Here is a 15,793-nt window from a genome sequence, read left to right as displayed (position 1 = left end):
TCTCAACAGTCTCCCATTCTGTTTGTTTATGCTACATCACTCTTCAGTGGCATATTGATTGTCCAAGCTAAGAGAATACCTTTCCTAAAATCAATGAAAGACATCCCAGCATGTAGTCTTTGGATTTCTTTGTCTTTATTTGATCACATTTATCTTCCTAATAAAGCTAGATAAATAAATAATAAAAAGAAGAAAAAGAGCAAGACATTTATATTTTTAACATCTAACTAACACTGGTCTTATCTATTTGTGCTCGTCACAGTGAGCCAAGTTTGTCTCTGAACTTTCCCCTCGATATGCTTTGCAGATACAGATAAGAAAAAAAGCAAACGGACAACGACCCAATTTGAGTCAATGACAGGTTACTTGAGAGGACCGTCATGGTGCAAGCTTTTCAGCACACCACAAGAATGTTACAAGTGACATTTTAAAGAAGATTAATACCTGTAGAGTGGCTCAAGAGCACAAAGACAAAAGCTTTCAAACAATAGTGGGAACGAAAAGAATTGGAGCCACACACGGGAAACTTGTGAGGGATGAGAACTAAGCCGAATGCATGACCTGGAAGTTAAAATTGACACTGCTGGAGCTTTGCATATCTCAGAAACCCTTCACAGAGTCCAGAGACCATGAAGCTTACTGGGACTATCCTTAAACTGGAGTGCACTCATGGCAGCACAGAGACTAAACTGTTAAACAACATGATGCTGGTTCCTCTACGAGCAAATAAAACAGGTATGATGAGCTTTCACCTAAATTGCTCTTACAAGTAACGATCTTCAGAGTGTTGTCCACTGTCACACCAAAAGATACTGAAACTGCATAACTGAATATTAAAAAGAGATCTGCTTTGAAAATGCATCACTTTGGGGATCTAGTTTTTGTTTTTGTTTTTTATTAATTAGTCCAGCTAACCTTATTTTAATACTTGAAATTACATCCAAGTGTGAAATGCCACAGTTTCACAGGGTCCAAGGTCCAAGTCCATATCGGGCATTGTTGCATAAAAATGTTTATGTATAAGGCATAAATTATCAAAATAGTTGCAGATTACTTTTTCCATAGGTCTACATCAGTTTACATTCTGATCTATTGTCATTCTAATTAGGACTCTGTTGAGCTGAATCAGCCCCTTTCCTTGCCAATTTAAATGAAGAAGCTTCACTACTAGGCTGCTCTTTAAATCCAGATAACTGCGAGGCAAATGTATTCTAATCTCTTAATTCAATCTAGCTGATCTTTGGCCACAGAAAGCATTTCCTTGTTAAATTGAAAATCCCTAGCTGCTTCATCTGCCTAAACTAAGTGTGCAATTTACAGACATTATAGCTGGGGGCATGTAAAATATGTGCATTAGTGCAGGAATATTACACCAAGATGGCATATTTGATGGTCAGTGCTTTTAAAGCGAGACAGTCCTGCAACAAGAGGGGTAAGATGCAGTTTAGAGCAACACGGTGGGAGGCTGAGTGCCCAGTGTAAAATTAGCCAGAGGAGAGTAGTGGACTTTGGTTCTTAACTGGCTTCTAAACTGCTTTAATTAAATGGGGAATTACCTTTTACTCATGGGTACAGTGTTCCTTAGGGGTCCATGCCATTCATATACAGCTGATATCATTACCTATAACCCTGCTTTTATTATCCTCACACTGTTCCAGCTATGAAGCAGTGCGAAGATGATTCTGAGGGGTTCAAAAGTGCATAATCAGCACCTTTCTGCAAATTCATCTCTGTGTACAAAGGTATTATTTTCACGGAGGTGAAATATGATTCATTACGTGTTTCTGTTAATGGGTTAGATGGAAGTGTAACATAATTAGAAAGCAGAGTACAGTTACAACTTAAATAGATGGTAATCAGAAGCTACAATCCTAAAATGAATCAAGGATGAGCTGATCGGAGTTGGTCAAAATATTCTACGTGACCTCATAAAATACTTTTTGGCAGAATTCAAGACTTGGTTAGCTAATTGTGACAAAAATATCACATACATGTCTAATATGAAAAGATAATGAAATGGTGATATTTGTAACATAAGATGATAGCCAGAAACGCACAACCACACTAATGCTTGTTTTCCAGACTGCTTCTTGTTTATTACACACTTACTCACCTTACACCAGCCAGTTGGATGGTGACTGTTTTATCACATGTAGCCTGCCCTCAGTCACAATTTGAGTTAAAACGCAAATGGAAACAGAAGCTCAGAGACAGGAAAAGCCTCTCCAACTTATAACACTGCTTCTCAAAAAATGCCTTAAAGGTACATTCTGCAATCCTGACTCTTGCACAATTTATCTCCAAGAGGTCAAAGGTAAGGTCTGGACAGACATGGAGGTGAAATGCAACATAACAGTGTGGTAGACACAAGGTGGTTTTCAGTGTAGTTTTCACTCTAATGTAATGGGGGGGAAGAAAGGTCAAGGCAAAATTGTGTTTTCTTTCTTTCCAAGTAAAACATCTCTATCGGTAACTCACTTGATCGGTGTTTAGTTTAGGTAACATCATTTTTTGAATGTAGCTTTCATTCACAGATTTACATGCAACAATAATGTAATGCAGTAATAAGTGGTTTAACATGCTTTAAGCTGGAACATTTAGATTCAGGTGAAAACATTTTAGTTGTAACCCACCACTGAAAACAAGATCATAAAAGATCCTCTGTATCACATCACAAGTTTGTTCCTATCAAAGTGGAGGTTCTTTGGAGTATGGCCATCTTTCTGTTTGTGTTGTTTAGAAGCAGCTCAGAGATATTTACTTATTCGTTTGTGACCAGCTAAAAAGGTTCATAGAGAATCCCACTTTCTTACAGTGGACGGCTAGTCAAACCTTTCCTCGCAGGCATATTATCTGAATATTTTCTGCTGTCCCATAGGTTCAGTAGTGTCAGCATCCTCCTCATCCCTGTCAGGGGCCGATGGCGCAAAGACGCAATGCTTCATATGTGCAGACAGAGCCACAGGTAAACATTACGGTGCACCCAGTTGCGATGGCTGCAAGGGCTTCTTCAGGAGGAGCATTCGCAACAACCACACTTACAGCTGTAGGTGAGTACTATCATAGGGCCAGCTGATTGCTGTACAAAGCATAACAATTTTTCTATACCTAAAACAAATCACCAAAATATTAAAATGAAGTCTTTGGTTCAATGGTTTAACATACTTTGAGCTATAACATTTATATTCAGAAAGTACATAACTAGCAAATTTAAAAAAAATGAATAATGGAGCCTTACTTGACCTCTGCTGCTCACTTTAAACCTGCAGATTAACCATTCAGTGCAACGTTAGCGGCGTAAATTCTCTGAAACAGTTCAAGACTGAACTGTTTGTGCTTGAGATGAAGTTCTTATGCAATACGACGCATTCGTTTCAGGTTCGATAGGCAATGCATTGTGGACAAAGACAAGAGGAACCAGTGCCGCTATTGCAGACTACGAAAGTGTTTCAAGGCCGGAATGAGAAAGGAAGGTTAGAGTTAAGATTTTCTTTTTTGTGTAATAAAACTTTCTTTTAGTCTTTAATTTGAAAAAAAAAATGCACTTAGCTATAACAACCTACCTAAAAAGGTTCAGCTGTACCTTATTGAGAATATCCAGGACCTCACATTTTGCTCTGTACTTTTACATTTAAACCTGTCTACTTCAGTGAAAAATAAAACAATCAATATCACTTCATCAAAAAAAGCGGAAAAAAAAATCTTTCTTGAGAAACAGTGAACGTGTCAGTGTCAATTTCCAGGTGTGTTTACGTGGACCGTGTCTATCGTTGGCTTTATCTTTTATCGACTCCTACTGAGAAGCAAGGAGAAAGCGATGCAATCAAAGGAGCCTCGTTTCACATGAATAATTAACACAGCTGAGCACGGCCAAATATTTGCTCTCCATTTTTCTGGACAGCAGTTGCTCACAACCCTTTGAAGTCACGGCCAGCGGTGTGCTTTTAAACGTGTATTTCATTAATTTGCCTGATTTGCATAACATGTTCTAATAACACTTTCAAGTACAGCTGTTGTGGGAACGGATGAGTAAAAATATTGAACAAGTCTCCAGTATCGTGTTATTTTGTACTCGACCTCCAAGTAAGCCGTGTAACTGTTTACTCCAAAACTAAACTTAATTTATGTTCCACAGAAGGCTCATTTGTGACATTGTCATGCAGCACCATGTCAGTGAAGTACAGAGGGACCCTGCTGGTGCTGCTGCTGCTCCTTTTCCTCCTTTAGTTTGATTAATGTGCTCCAGATTGGTTGCTGAGAGGACACCTCTGATGACTGATTACTCTGACACTTGGTTGTGTTGTCTGACTTTGTAGAGCCATTTTAGAATTAGTCTGAGGCCATCCAGATTGCCGTGTTTCTAATGACACTTGCGGATGGGTCAACAACATGTGATGACATCTTCCCTTCAAAATATAATCTTAATCAGCGAGCGCCCAAGCCTCCACATCAACTGTTACTGTCAGTAGCAAATGTAAGAAGCTGTCAAAAACAAAATGTCACATTAAAGCACATCAAACCGAAGAAAGTCTACACGGCTGGATTAAAATATTAACGTCACCAGGTTTACATTTAGATGTACTACATACTTCTTATTGGTTCCCCATACTTCCTCTTCTGCAACTTTATACTTACCAGTGATAAACCTTGAGTAGGATGTTGCCAGCATTATATGAAACATAATTGTGCACCCATTCATATCACATTTCATCATCCTCTCAGTTATTTCATATTAAGGAATGTAACATTTACTCACTCGATACTCCTTTAAATCCTGGAATAGAGACACTTAAATATGCAAACAGAAGGAAACTTAAAGAGGCTCCCGGAGAATTTTATTTTTATCCAATTTGTGCCACATTTCCCGAGTATGCAGCATTTGGCGTGGCTAATATAGCCATAAACAGCAGCTTCAGTGTCACGGGGGATAGAGGGACTCTGTTGAGATGAAGAGTAGGGCATTTCTTTCGGGATGTATTTGCTGAGGAGGCGAGTAAAAAAAACAGTCAAGTGCAGGACTAATGTGCGGAGATGCCAAGAAGCTTGCCTGATGGTTCTTTCCTCTCTTTAATGTCCAGCTGTTCAGAATGAGAGAGACTGCATCAACAGTCAGAGAGCCAAGGAGCAGACAGTGGGCACTTTGTCCATCAGTGTGCTGCTGCAGGCAGAGACCACTGTTCAGCAGGTAACACACTACTGGTCTTAGATGTTATGTTCTTTGGCAGAAATTAATCCTTTTTTAATGTGTATACCACTTTTTTAAAATCATTTTAGAAATGATTTAAATAAAGCTAAGAGATGAAAAATTCTAAGGTTACATGATTTTAATGAATTCATTTTGGTTCGCAGTAAGCCAAAAAGTTAACTAAATTTAACAGAAAAGGAAAATAGTTTTGATCCTTAAGTATTAAAGATTAATCTGAAGTCAAATAAATGCAAGACCGCAAAAAGATGTTAGAGCACACAGCTACTGAACAAAGTGATTCTTCTTAACTGCCCTGCACTTATGAGCCGACTTTTAACCTTACAGCAGTTACAGAAAGCATTTATTTGAAGGACCGTTTGGGTGCATCTCATGATTAGAGGGCAGCCACTAACACTTGAGCCACAGGCGGCCCACTCATGTGCATTTGCATGATATTTGAGCCGATGTGCTGTTTTTAAAACAGCAGTTATCTAAATTCATTTTTTAAAAGTCTGTTATAATTGTTACACTTTAAATGGAGACTAATATCCAAATTGGATGAAGTGTGCAAAAAAGGGTGTAGTCGATAACACTTCTTATACCTGTAATTTGTTAAGTGCTATGTAACAAACTGTGTTGACACAATGGCTAATATGAAGAAGTAATGTGATGTTACAAAGCATAAGAGTTGGTGTGCTTTAGCATTTGTTATCAGGCAGTCTTCAAGCAAGTTTTAAGTAGCACAATGTCACGTCAGACAGTGTCTCTTAGAGTGATTTCTCTTGTTGTACATGTAAGAAAATAGGACTTGGCATTGTCTGCTTTTACATAGTATAATAAGAAACTCAGTAGGACACCATGTAAGACTGCAAGTGTTTGTTATCAGGGTTTACTGCAGCATAGAGAGACGGTTGGTACACTAATTACAGCAATGCAGGAATTCTGAAATGGATTGTTATGTGGTCCAACTGATCCATTTAAAAAAAAAGAATGTTTGTGGTTTATCTCCTTAATCGCGCACATACACTAAGGTTTACATCCATGGTACCTGTTTACTGTGAATTCAGATTATACTTTGTTTCTTTCAGTTCCCAGCACTTCTCTCTCCTAGGAGCCATGACATCACCACCAAGAAGACAGCAGGTGTGGGAGAGGTGTTCGAGTCCATGAAGCAGCAACTCCTCCTGCTGGTGGAATGGGCTAAACACATCCCAGAGTTTTGTAGCCTTCCAATAGATGACAGGGTACAAAGAGGAATGAACCTTTTATACTAAACAGCTAAGATATATCTGTCCATGCCAAGTTTGACTCTTTATATTATGTGAAACCCGTGTATGTGTGCTTGCAGGTAACCCTTCTACGAACCCACTCTGCAGAACATCTTATCTTAGGGGTAGCAAGACGCTCACTGCCTTACAATAATGTCATTCTTCTTGGTAGGACAGATGTGTTCTCTGTAGTATTTTGTGCATTGTAGCCTGAACTTCACACTTAAACTTCTTGGACGTGAATGACTATCTTTTTCTTAATTGACTAGGTAATGACTTTGTGATTCCACCGAGAGGTGCAGAAGTAGAGATATCCAGAGTGGCATTCAGAATTCAAGAGGAGCTGGTCAAACCTCTCAGAGAGCTGGTCATCACAGACAAAGAGTTTGCTTGCCTCCGGACGATTGTCTTCTTTGCCCCAGGTTAGTTCAGTCAGCATGTGAGAAGGTGAATGAGGTTGATTTCTGTTTGCCCTTTTCTATTGCACTGAAAAAAGGCTGATTTTTTTATGTTCTCTCTTGGTTTATTGTTCTTGCCAATTTCAGCTATAGTTTAGTCTGAGCGGTCTGAGTTCAGTACATTTCAGAGAGATTTTCTAATATCAGGATGTGGTGGCATTCTTGGCAGTCAGGCAGAGAGGCTGCCTGCTTAACTTCATTCCCCATTTACCTGTTGTGGTAGGGATAGACCGGAGGTCCAAACGGTCTGAACTGGCAAACATATTCATCTCTGTCCAAGACAGAGATGAATATAATCAGTCATATTCTAGGTTTGATTTCAATTATCCACATATAGTTCATTCAGCCCTATTTTTTCATTTGCACTTGAAACACTCCCATCACGCCTTTCCCCTAATTATACAAAATTAGCCTTGTATAAGTAATCACACCTGTCAAATAGATAACATTCAACTGGAGAAAAAGTTTGTGAATTTGCTATATTTCTGGATAATTATTACCGTAAAACGTCAACAGACTCTCACACAAGTCCAACTAGCTTCAACTTCTATTGGGTTTCAGCACTTGAACACCATCCTGACGTTTGTTGTCTTTCTGCACCACCTACTGTGCGTGTAGATTCAGTCCACAGATAGATATCTTCTGTAAAATAGTGATTGCATAACTCAGAATTCATTGCTGCATTAATTAAGGAGAGCTGTGCTGGCCCAGACACTGAAAGGCAGGCCTAATCAACAATGTCTGTTTTTTCATGCTTCAAACAGAATAGTTCTTATTTAGACTAAAAAATCATATTTCACATAATCTATCTACAAAACATTGTTCTAACAGGATTCTGGTTTGTCTTCATGATGATCAGTTGGTCAGTTCTTATTCAGTGCATTTCATTCTGTGAGGATTGTTGATATTATTTTTATCATTGTCTTATTGTTTCTTTTCTTCTTTCATTTACATTTTAAACTTATGGTTACCCATGCTTAGATTAAATTTGACCAAAGTGCATTTATTTAAGTGGTTCCCTTATACAATATTATATTTACATAAGACTTTCTTACCTTATGTAATGCAGACTGTTCGGGACTGAAGAGTCCTCAGGTGGTTCGACATCTCCGTTTCCAGGCCCATCTTCTCTTAGAAGAAGCAACATGTGAGCAGCGAGGAAGGTTTGGGGAACTCCTGCTGATCCTGCCTCCCCTGCAGAGTGTGGCCTGGCAGATGGTTGAGACTCTTCACTTAGCACAGCTGCTTGGCGAGGCCAAAATGGACAGCCTGCTGCAGGAAATGTTACTAGGGGAGGGAACTGAAACGGGACAAGGAGTCTGTACAGGTACAACAATCTGCTGCTGTGTTTAGTTAAAGGAAATGTACAAGAAGTCTAAAGTGAGCTTCAACTGACATCAAACTTGAAGCTGAGTCATTTCCAATACGCAGCAGTATATATTTACACTAACTTTGCAATTTTGTATTTTCAGTGTTTATTTTCTGTCACTCTTACTGTGTGCTTCAGTTTGTCCTGTGCCTGCAGGAAATGACCCTACTCAAGACCAGCAGAATGACCTGAATGCTTCACCTGCAACCTTCCCATCTGTGATCTGTCATGCTTCAATGGGTGAGTATTGACTGATCAAACCATCACTGCTAATGTAACAGCTTATTTGAGAAACTTTGATTTGGAAGCTATAGCTTTTTAGTAACGACGTAGCAGATCTTCCTACTTTTAGCGGTTTTACGACATCAGAAAAAGAAGCGTATTTAAATCAGCATTTAATGGGTAACACCTGAAGCTGAAACGGAAAATAACTGATATGCACTGAATCCTCGTGTGCCATTAAATTTTTGTATCTCACACAGCTCCTACAAGTGGCTTCCTTGCTGCCCACATAGACTGGCACTGAGGTGTACAGACATGGAAAGTCTGCCAGCGTGCCCACAACATACCGAAGGCACCTGTCCACACCAAGAAACCCCTTGAAAAACAACTTAACTGAAGAAACCGGGAAATTTTACAAGTTCGAACCAGCAAACATACTAATACTCACACTCAGCTGCATACATACATAAGCTACACACATGCAATTATGAATGACTACTGAGAAAATAATGTTATTGTTATCTGAGAAACAACAAAAAATATAAAGTTTATATTTTATACAGGAACTCATGAAAAATTGGAATAATGACATGCAACACTTTGTAATGATGAGTGCAAAAGAAAGCTAAGGCACACACTACAGTAAGTATGGTTAACTAATTGCTAACAAATTATAGCATAATACGTAGAAAGCTGAAATGCAAAATCCATCATCTGTCAGCAGAGGGCACAAAAAGCCAGTGCTTGAACATATTAGTTGGAGCTGTGGGGCTATTGTTTTATCCCAAATGAAAGCCTTGACTAATGGTGTCAACAATTTGCAGCGGAAATAATTAAAGGAGTGTAATCCCCACTGTCAAATCACTGCAAGGAGCGCAAACGTAACAGAATATTGCCTAAAGGGAAAAAAAAGAATATTTTAAATAAAAACAGTTATCACCATCAACCAGATACCTGTTGTACCTGTTCCTGAAAGAATTCACTTAGATGAGCAGTGAAGGTTGTTATTAGAAAGGTTTGATGTGATGAGTAATGAGGGCTCAACAGCACTGAAGCTTAGAGGCTCAGCAGTAAAACTCAGTGGCAAAATTATGGTCTGCAACCCGTTTCTTCTTTCTTGCTACCCTCATTGTTTTGTTACCTTCATCCCCACAAAGAAATCCATCCTCTCCTCTACCATGGAGGCATGGACAGCAATACTCACAGCAGTATGTATAATCTAAACATAGTATTGACTGTTAGGTCCATTGTCCTGAATATCTACCACATGTGCTTTCCTATAAAATTAAATACTTAGATGTTGTCTTTTAAGACAACATCAGGTCGGTGACATATTAGCCTATTCTTAACTAAGAATCATCAGTTTTGGAAGAAGTATATAAAACAATATGTAACTTTAATGTGGTTTGGTGTAATTCGAGAAAAAGAATTGCTTCTTCAGCAAAGACCCTGGAAATTTTCTGGAAGTTTCTATTTCCTTTACAGCAAATGCAGAACAGTGTTTGGCACAGAAAGTATGCCCCAACCACATGTTTGACGCAGAAGAAAAAGAATAAATACACTAAAAGAACTGTAAATTTACGATTTAAAAAAAAGTCCTTTTTCTAACTTTTCTAACTTAAATAAATACATTTTCCTGCTTGTTTATTTTAATGGTAGAGCACAGAAAATTAAAGGAAAGTTAAAGAAAGGGTTTTTTTGTGAAAAAAAACCCAAAAACGTTCTGTCTAAAGAAAGACCTTTTTTGATGGCTGAATCAATAGATAGTGTAGTTGACTCTTTCTCTATTGCCCTGAAAAAAACAACAAACAAAATGATTGTCCAGCAACTTTCCACAAACTTTTCCTGAAGTTAAAAAAAAGAATAAATGTAAACAACATGAAGTGATTACAAAATCTGAGGTTTCAAATTTATCTGTGTTGACCTACATTCACCAATCAGCACGTGTGGGAGAATTGAGAAACAGTTTTATCATGTATGGGAGGATATTTGGAAACAAAAAGACCAGTGGAAAAATCTTCAAATGGGCATTTTTTTCTGAAAAGCTTTCTGTGCAGCAACACAACTCTTAAGTCAGACTCAGATACTTTTAATAATATACGGTGCCAGCAGGACTGCTTCACTGAATATAGGCTAAATAAACTTGAGTTTCCCAAACAGACTCTGTCACAGCGTTCATCTTTGAAGGGTTCAGGTTAGGGACTGTAATTACGCAATCATATCTATTTGAACTGACAAATAATTAGAACCTGATTGTTCATTTTTCACATACTCGCCCAGCACTGACTCTCACAGCCAATCAAACAGTTAATTAGGCTTTTAAACGGGAACACAAGATAGCTGCCAAATTGGGGTCCTTGTCATACTCGGGTTTCATTGTCACTGTAAAAAGGTAAGCAGTGACACTGCTGTGATGTCTTTTTACTTCCCAAGGGCCTGCTGTGAGGCAGTCTATTGATCTGTCAAGCTCAGCAGAGAGCGAAGTGATGCTGAAGTGTTAAAAGCTGAATACTTGCTCTCAGTTGTCAGTGTCATCCCTTACATTCACAGTGGAGGGAGTCCAGAGGCAGGGCTTTTTTTTGTCTCTGCTAAATGTTCTTTTAAAAACAATATTTAACCTCTTTAGTTTCTACATCAAAGATCAGCTGTCTGCTTTTCATGTAGGAGAGTCACAAATTTGTTGGAGCTTCTTGGATTTCTGCTGTACAAATATTGTCCTGTGTTGAATCGCCCTCTTAAAGGGCATAAAGGGCTTGATTATGACACAGTAATATTTGGTTGTGCCAGGAATTCAGAAAAAAGAAGGGAAACGATAATATCAGCAAACCAAGACATGTTAACGATCATACCTTCAGCCATTCAAGTTCTAAAGTTTTTATTGAAACCACACGAATTTCCAAAATTTGATGACCTGTACCATTTGGAACAAAAGAATAGTACACAGAGTTAAGTAAGTTAAAGTAAGTTAAACTCGGATTTGTGAAAAGAATAAAAGAAAGACTGAGAAACTCTTGTGGTAAACCCCATAGTTTAAAGACAAACACATGATTACAGATTGTTAGTATTCTAAAAAAGTTTCAAACTCCACAGATTGATGCTAAATCTCCACCTCATGGTTGACATCCTTCGAGAAAAACAGTACTAAAGTAGCATTGATTTTCTGGAGGAACTCTGCATAATGTCCGAGTGGTATGTGCAAAAGAAGAAACCATTAAAATTTGATGTGGATACTATGCATCTTTTTAAAAATAAAAAATAAAAAACATCTGAAAATATGGCATTCATCTTATTTTAAGATATACTCATTTCTGTATTACAAGAGTTATATTTTGCTTAGTCAATGACAAGAACAGCTCATGGTGGAAAAAAAAAAAGCTGCAACTGAAAGGCTTTGTTTTACTCAATCTTGTAAAGTTGCTAAATGTTGGTCTACGTAACAGTTTTGGGTTCTATAGCCAAGAGACCAAGAAAACATAAAAGAGACGAAACAGAAATAGTGGATCAGCCACTGTATTACTTAAAACACTAAGTACATACTTATCAATTGCAGGTAGCAACACTTTTTTGATAAAGCTTATAGTTAAGACTAGATCAGTTGACCCTGAACAAACCCTTAATATTGCTGCACTAGTCTCTAAGTGCTGCAAGATTTCATGTAATATACTGTGATGCACTGCGCACTTCTCCTCCACTCACCTCCTTTCACTCCCTACATGTTTACATAGCTCTGCAGAATGTTGACTGTCTGTGCTCTTTCTTTCCTTGTGTCTTTCTTCTTTTCTCTTTTCCCCACACCCCTCAGCTGGTCATGGCAGATGGTTGCCTTGCCCTGATCCAGGTCCTACTGGAGTGTTTCCTTCTGTTAAAAGGAAGTTTTTCCTTCCCATCGTAGTAAAGTGCTTGCTCATAATTTAATTGTTGGGATTTTCTCCCAAACACTGTAAAGTACGTCCATTACACTAAGGTGACTGTTGGTTTGATCTGTTGACCAGTGAGTTTCAGACCTGCTGCCGCTTATACCCTGAAGATCGCTTGTGTGATTTTCCATTTAGCTCCCATACTCTCCATCTTACTAACTTCAAACAACTAAAAAAAATCACCTTAACTTAAATAAAACCTACACTATCGTTGCCTTACATTTCTATTTCTGTCTTGTACTGAAGTGTGCCTTTGCCACTATTTCTAGTCATTTGCCATTATTATATACTACCATCATGGATAACAGATAGTCCTTTTTGCTACCAATAGTATTGCTTTTGCATCACAGGTGGGAGAATTTCTACGTATACATCCAAAAATAAACACGTCTGTTTCCCATTAAGGCAAAGCTGCATGTGTCTTTCTATCCAGACCAGTGGGTCCATCGCCCAGATGTTTTTTCTGCCCCCCTCAGGTAGGATGAACAGACAGCAGACTTCTTTGTATTATGTGTTTGAAGCTGTTCAACCTAAATATAGCTGTACAGACAGCTGCTCTTGCTTTAATTTCAATCAGGGATCCTGAAGGAACAGGTAGAACTGAATGTTCACTTAAATTATTCTGTTGTTAAAAAAACAACAACAACCAAACAAAAAAACAAAACACTCTTGCTTTGAAGTAAAAGTGATTCCTGCTGCGTCCTTCTTGAAGGGAAAATGTTGTATTTTTTTTTTCATTTGTTTTGTTTTTTAACCCTTCTTTCTTGAAATTAAATCCAAACAGAACAAAGGTTCATCCATCCCTGGAATGTAGCACCGAGGAAGAAAAAAAAAGGATCTGGTCTGTTTTTAATACTCTTACAAAGTTATATAACTGTACTCTACTGCCCAGTAAACTTTAGATTATTTAACTAACGGAGACAGACAAAAATTGCAGTGTCACCATAAATCCAGAGTTTAATAGTGTGCCAGTCTTTGATCAGTTGTTTAAGTACAACTATAAATAGAATGGATTCTTCCTAATGCTGCACAAGGTCTCTGCTTAGTGTATTTTGGAAAAGAAAAATGTCCTCAAATCCACCTTATCGATATCATTTTGAGTCACGGCTCTGTGTTGAATGTATAATTTTCACAAGGTTCTTAAAAATGACGAAGAAGGCTTACTGGTCCAAAATTCACAATAATAGAAAGGAAGGAAACATGACTGCTGACACCACAGTACAATGGATTTAAAGATTGCCCAAAAAACGTGTTTGTTCTGTAGAAGTTATGGAACACAGGCCACGGCATGCTTTCTCTGAAAGATTGATGATTTATGTAGTTTTGATAACCCGAGAAAAGGTCACTTTAAATAACCACTCACAGCAAAGGCCCAGATCCACAGTCTTCTAGATTTCCCCTCCAGGCTAAAAACTTGAAAACAGCCACACAGATGGAAGTCTCATAGTCCTGAGCAACTGAAAAAATCATTCATCTACACAAAGGCGTTATACAAAAACTCAGTGTGTCTGCTGTTTATTAGACAATATAGATCATCAGAGGCCAATGCACAAAAAGACAAACCAATAACATTGGCCTTTCCCACTTACAAGATTGTTATAGCACTTTTATCTAGTTTTCTCATGTGAAACAGTGCGTGTAAAACACCCTTTTATACCGATTGTAAAATACTTGCTTTGAAATAGGTGCTATAAACATACCCAGTCTGTCTAATGACCTAACCTTACCTAAATAAAATGTGAACATACTATATACCTAAAATGTAGAACAACAACTACAGACCTCATAAATAGCCATGTGTAAACCCTTACAGGGAATTATTAATTCTATCATGAATACACGACAAACTGCAGAAACAAAAGGTGAACTCTGTTGTGTTTATACCCAGTTAATTACAACATATTACATTGATATTCCTGTTAAAACTTATGAGGCACAGTACTTGCAGAAGGCAGCACTTACTTGTGTTGCCTTTGAGTCCTGAATGAATGCTTCTTTAGCACATTTTCAGTATAAACTGGCTGCTACTTCTGTGTTGACCTGCTTGGTTTGTTTGGCCAGGGGAATTCTGGGCAAACGAGTTCAGACGGCGAGGGGTGACGTGGGGACGCAGTAACAGCTGTGTTTGCTAGGACAAGGCAGAGACATGTGTTTGGTTTCTCCTCTGTGTACCTCCCAAGAGCTCCACAATGCTGAAGTTTGGCCACTTGAATAAAATGCACATCCAAATTAGGGCAATCCACATAGTACACACAAAAATACAAAGAGAAAGACTTGCGATTGAGTAAAAAAAATGAAAAGTTGAAAGTTGAGTGAGAAGCAACACGACTGGCTGTTGGCCACTGTGATGCAGGCAATCCTTGAAATCCCCTGCTTACACAGTAAGAACCAAAACTGCCACATAGGCTCATAATTTGGGTTTTTCCACTGTGAAGAAGGACACAGAAGCACAGGTCTAATCGTCCACGTGTTCTTTGTTGAGTAATGTCTTCCATGGTGTGCATTAGTTTCCAGTAATCAGTGTATCATGTACATGTACTTATATCTTGGTTTAAGAATCTGGTAATTGACAGGTGACGTCTTGAAAGTCAGATGTGAGACATCGAGAATTAAAAATTTTATGGTTATGTACCAACTCAAGAACAGCTGTGTTCTCGGGAAGAAAGCACAGCCATGTTTTGGTTTTCTTGTCTTCATACCAGAGCACTACAGCGAGAGAGAGATAGAGAGACAGTGGGAGAGCACTAAAGTTGTGCAACAGACTTGCGCATTTGTGATGCATTTAGTAACCCCTCGCAGGCTGGGTTTTTCAAGTGCAAAGAAGCAAGTGCAACATGTGAAAAGAATTAATAAAACAATTGCAAAGTGTGTGTGTGTGTGTGTGTGTGTGTGTGTGTGTGTGTGTGTGACTTACTACTGGGTCATTGTGTCTCAGATAAATCAGACCTAACTGGCTTTTGCAATTTAATGTTTGTTTGTTTTTTTATTACTGTGTGCTGAACAGAGATGGGCAGTAACGCGTTACTTGTAACGCGTTACTGTAATCTGATTACTTTTTTCGAGTAACGAGTAAAGTAAGGGATTACTATTGCAAAAACGGTAATTAGATTACTGTTACTTTCCCGTAGGAACGCTGCGTTACTGCGTTACTAAAACCGTGATTTTTTGCGAGAATGTCTCATGACAGTGACGTAAGCGAGTGCGCCGTTAGTGACAACAGCTGTGTGCAGATCAACAATGGATCATATATCGAGTGCAGAGAGAGTATGAGCGTGCAGCGTGGAAGTACTTACCTTACTTTGAGTTTGATTCCATAAAAAGTGACAAAAACATTAGCGTCCATTGTGCGTGGGAAGAAAACTTCTTTTTACAGC

General features: G+C 38.4%; 1 protein-coding gene across 1 annotated transcript; it reads left to right on the top strand.

Annotated features, from left to right (window-relative positions):
- The first annotated feature begins 361 nt into the window (after positions 1–361).
- On the top strand, positions 362–11,673 carry hnf4b (hepatic nuclear factor 4, beta). Its single transcript, XM_085401973.1, has 10 exons — positions 362–735; positions 2,879–3,050; positions 3,379–3,473; positions 5,079–5,185; positions 6,274–6,429; positions 6,534–6,621; positions 6,723–6,875; positions 7,981–8,238; positions 8,437–8,520; positions 8,763–11,673. The coding sequence occupies exons 1-10, from the start codon at positions 630–632 to the stop codon at positions 8,804–8,806; spliced, it is 1,263 nt and encodes a 420-aa protein (XP_085258099.1). The 5' UTR covers positions 362–629; the 3' UTR covers positions 8,807–11,673.
- Positions 11,674–15,793: the final 4,120 nt, after the last annotated feature.

Source organism: Rhamphochromis longiceps, linkage group LG1, assembly GCF_057381845.1.
Source record: "Rhamphochromis longiceps isolate RC_006_pf linkage group LG1, R_longiceps_female_GT1.1, whole genome shotgun sequence".
NCBI lineage: Eukaryota > Metazoa > Chordata > Actinopteri > Cichliformes > Cichlidae > Rhamphochromis > Rhamphochromis longiceps.
Note: the sequence above shows the minus strand (reverse complement) of the source record. Positions and strands in the feature narration are given on the sequence as shown.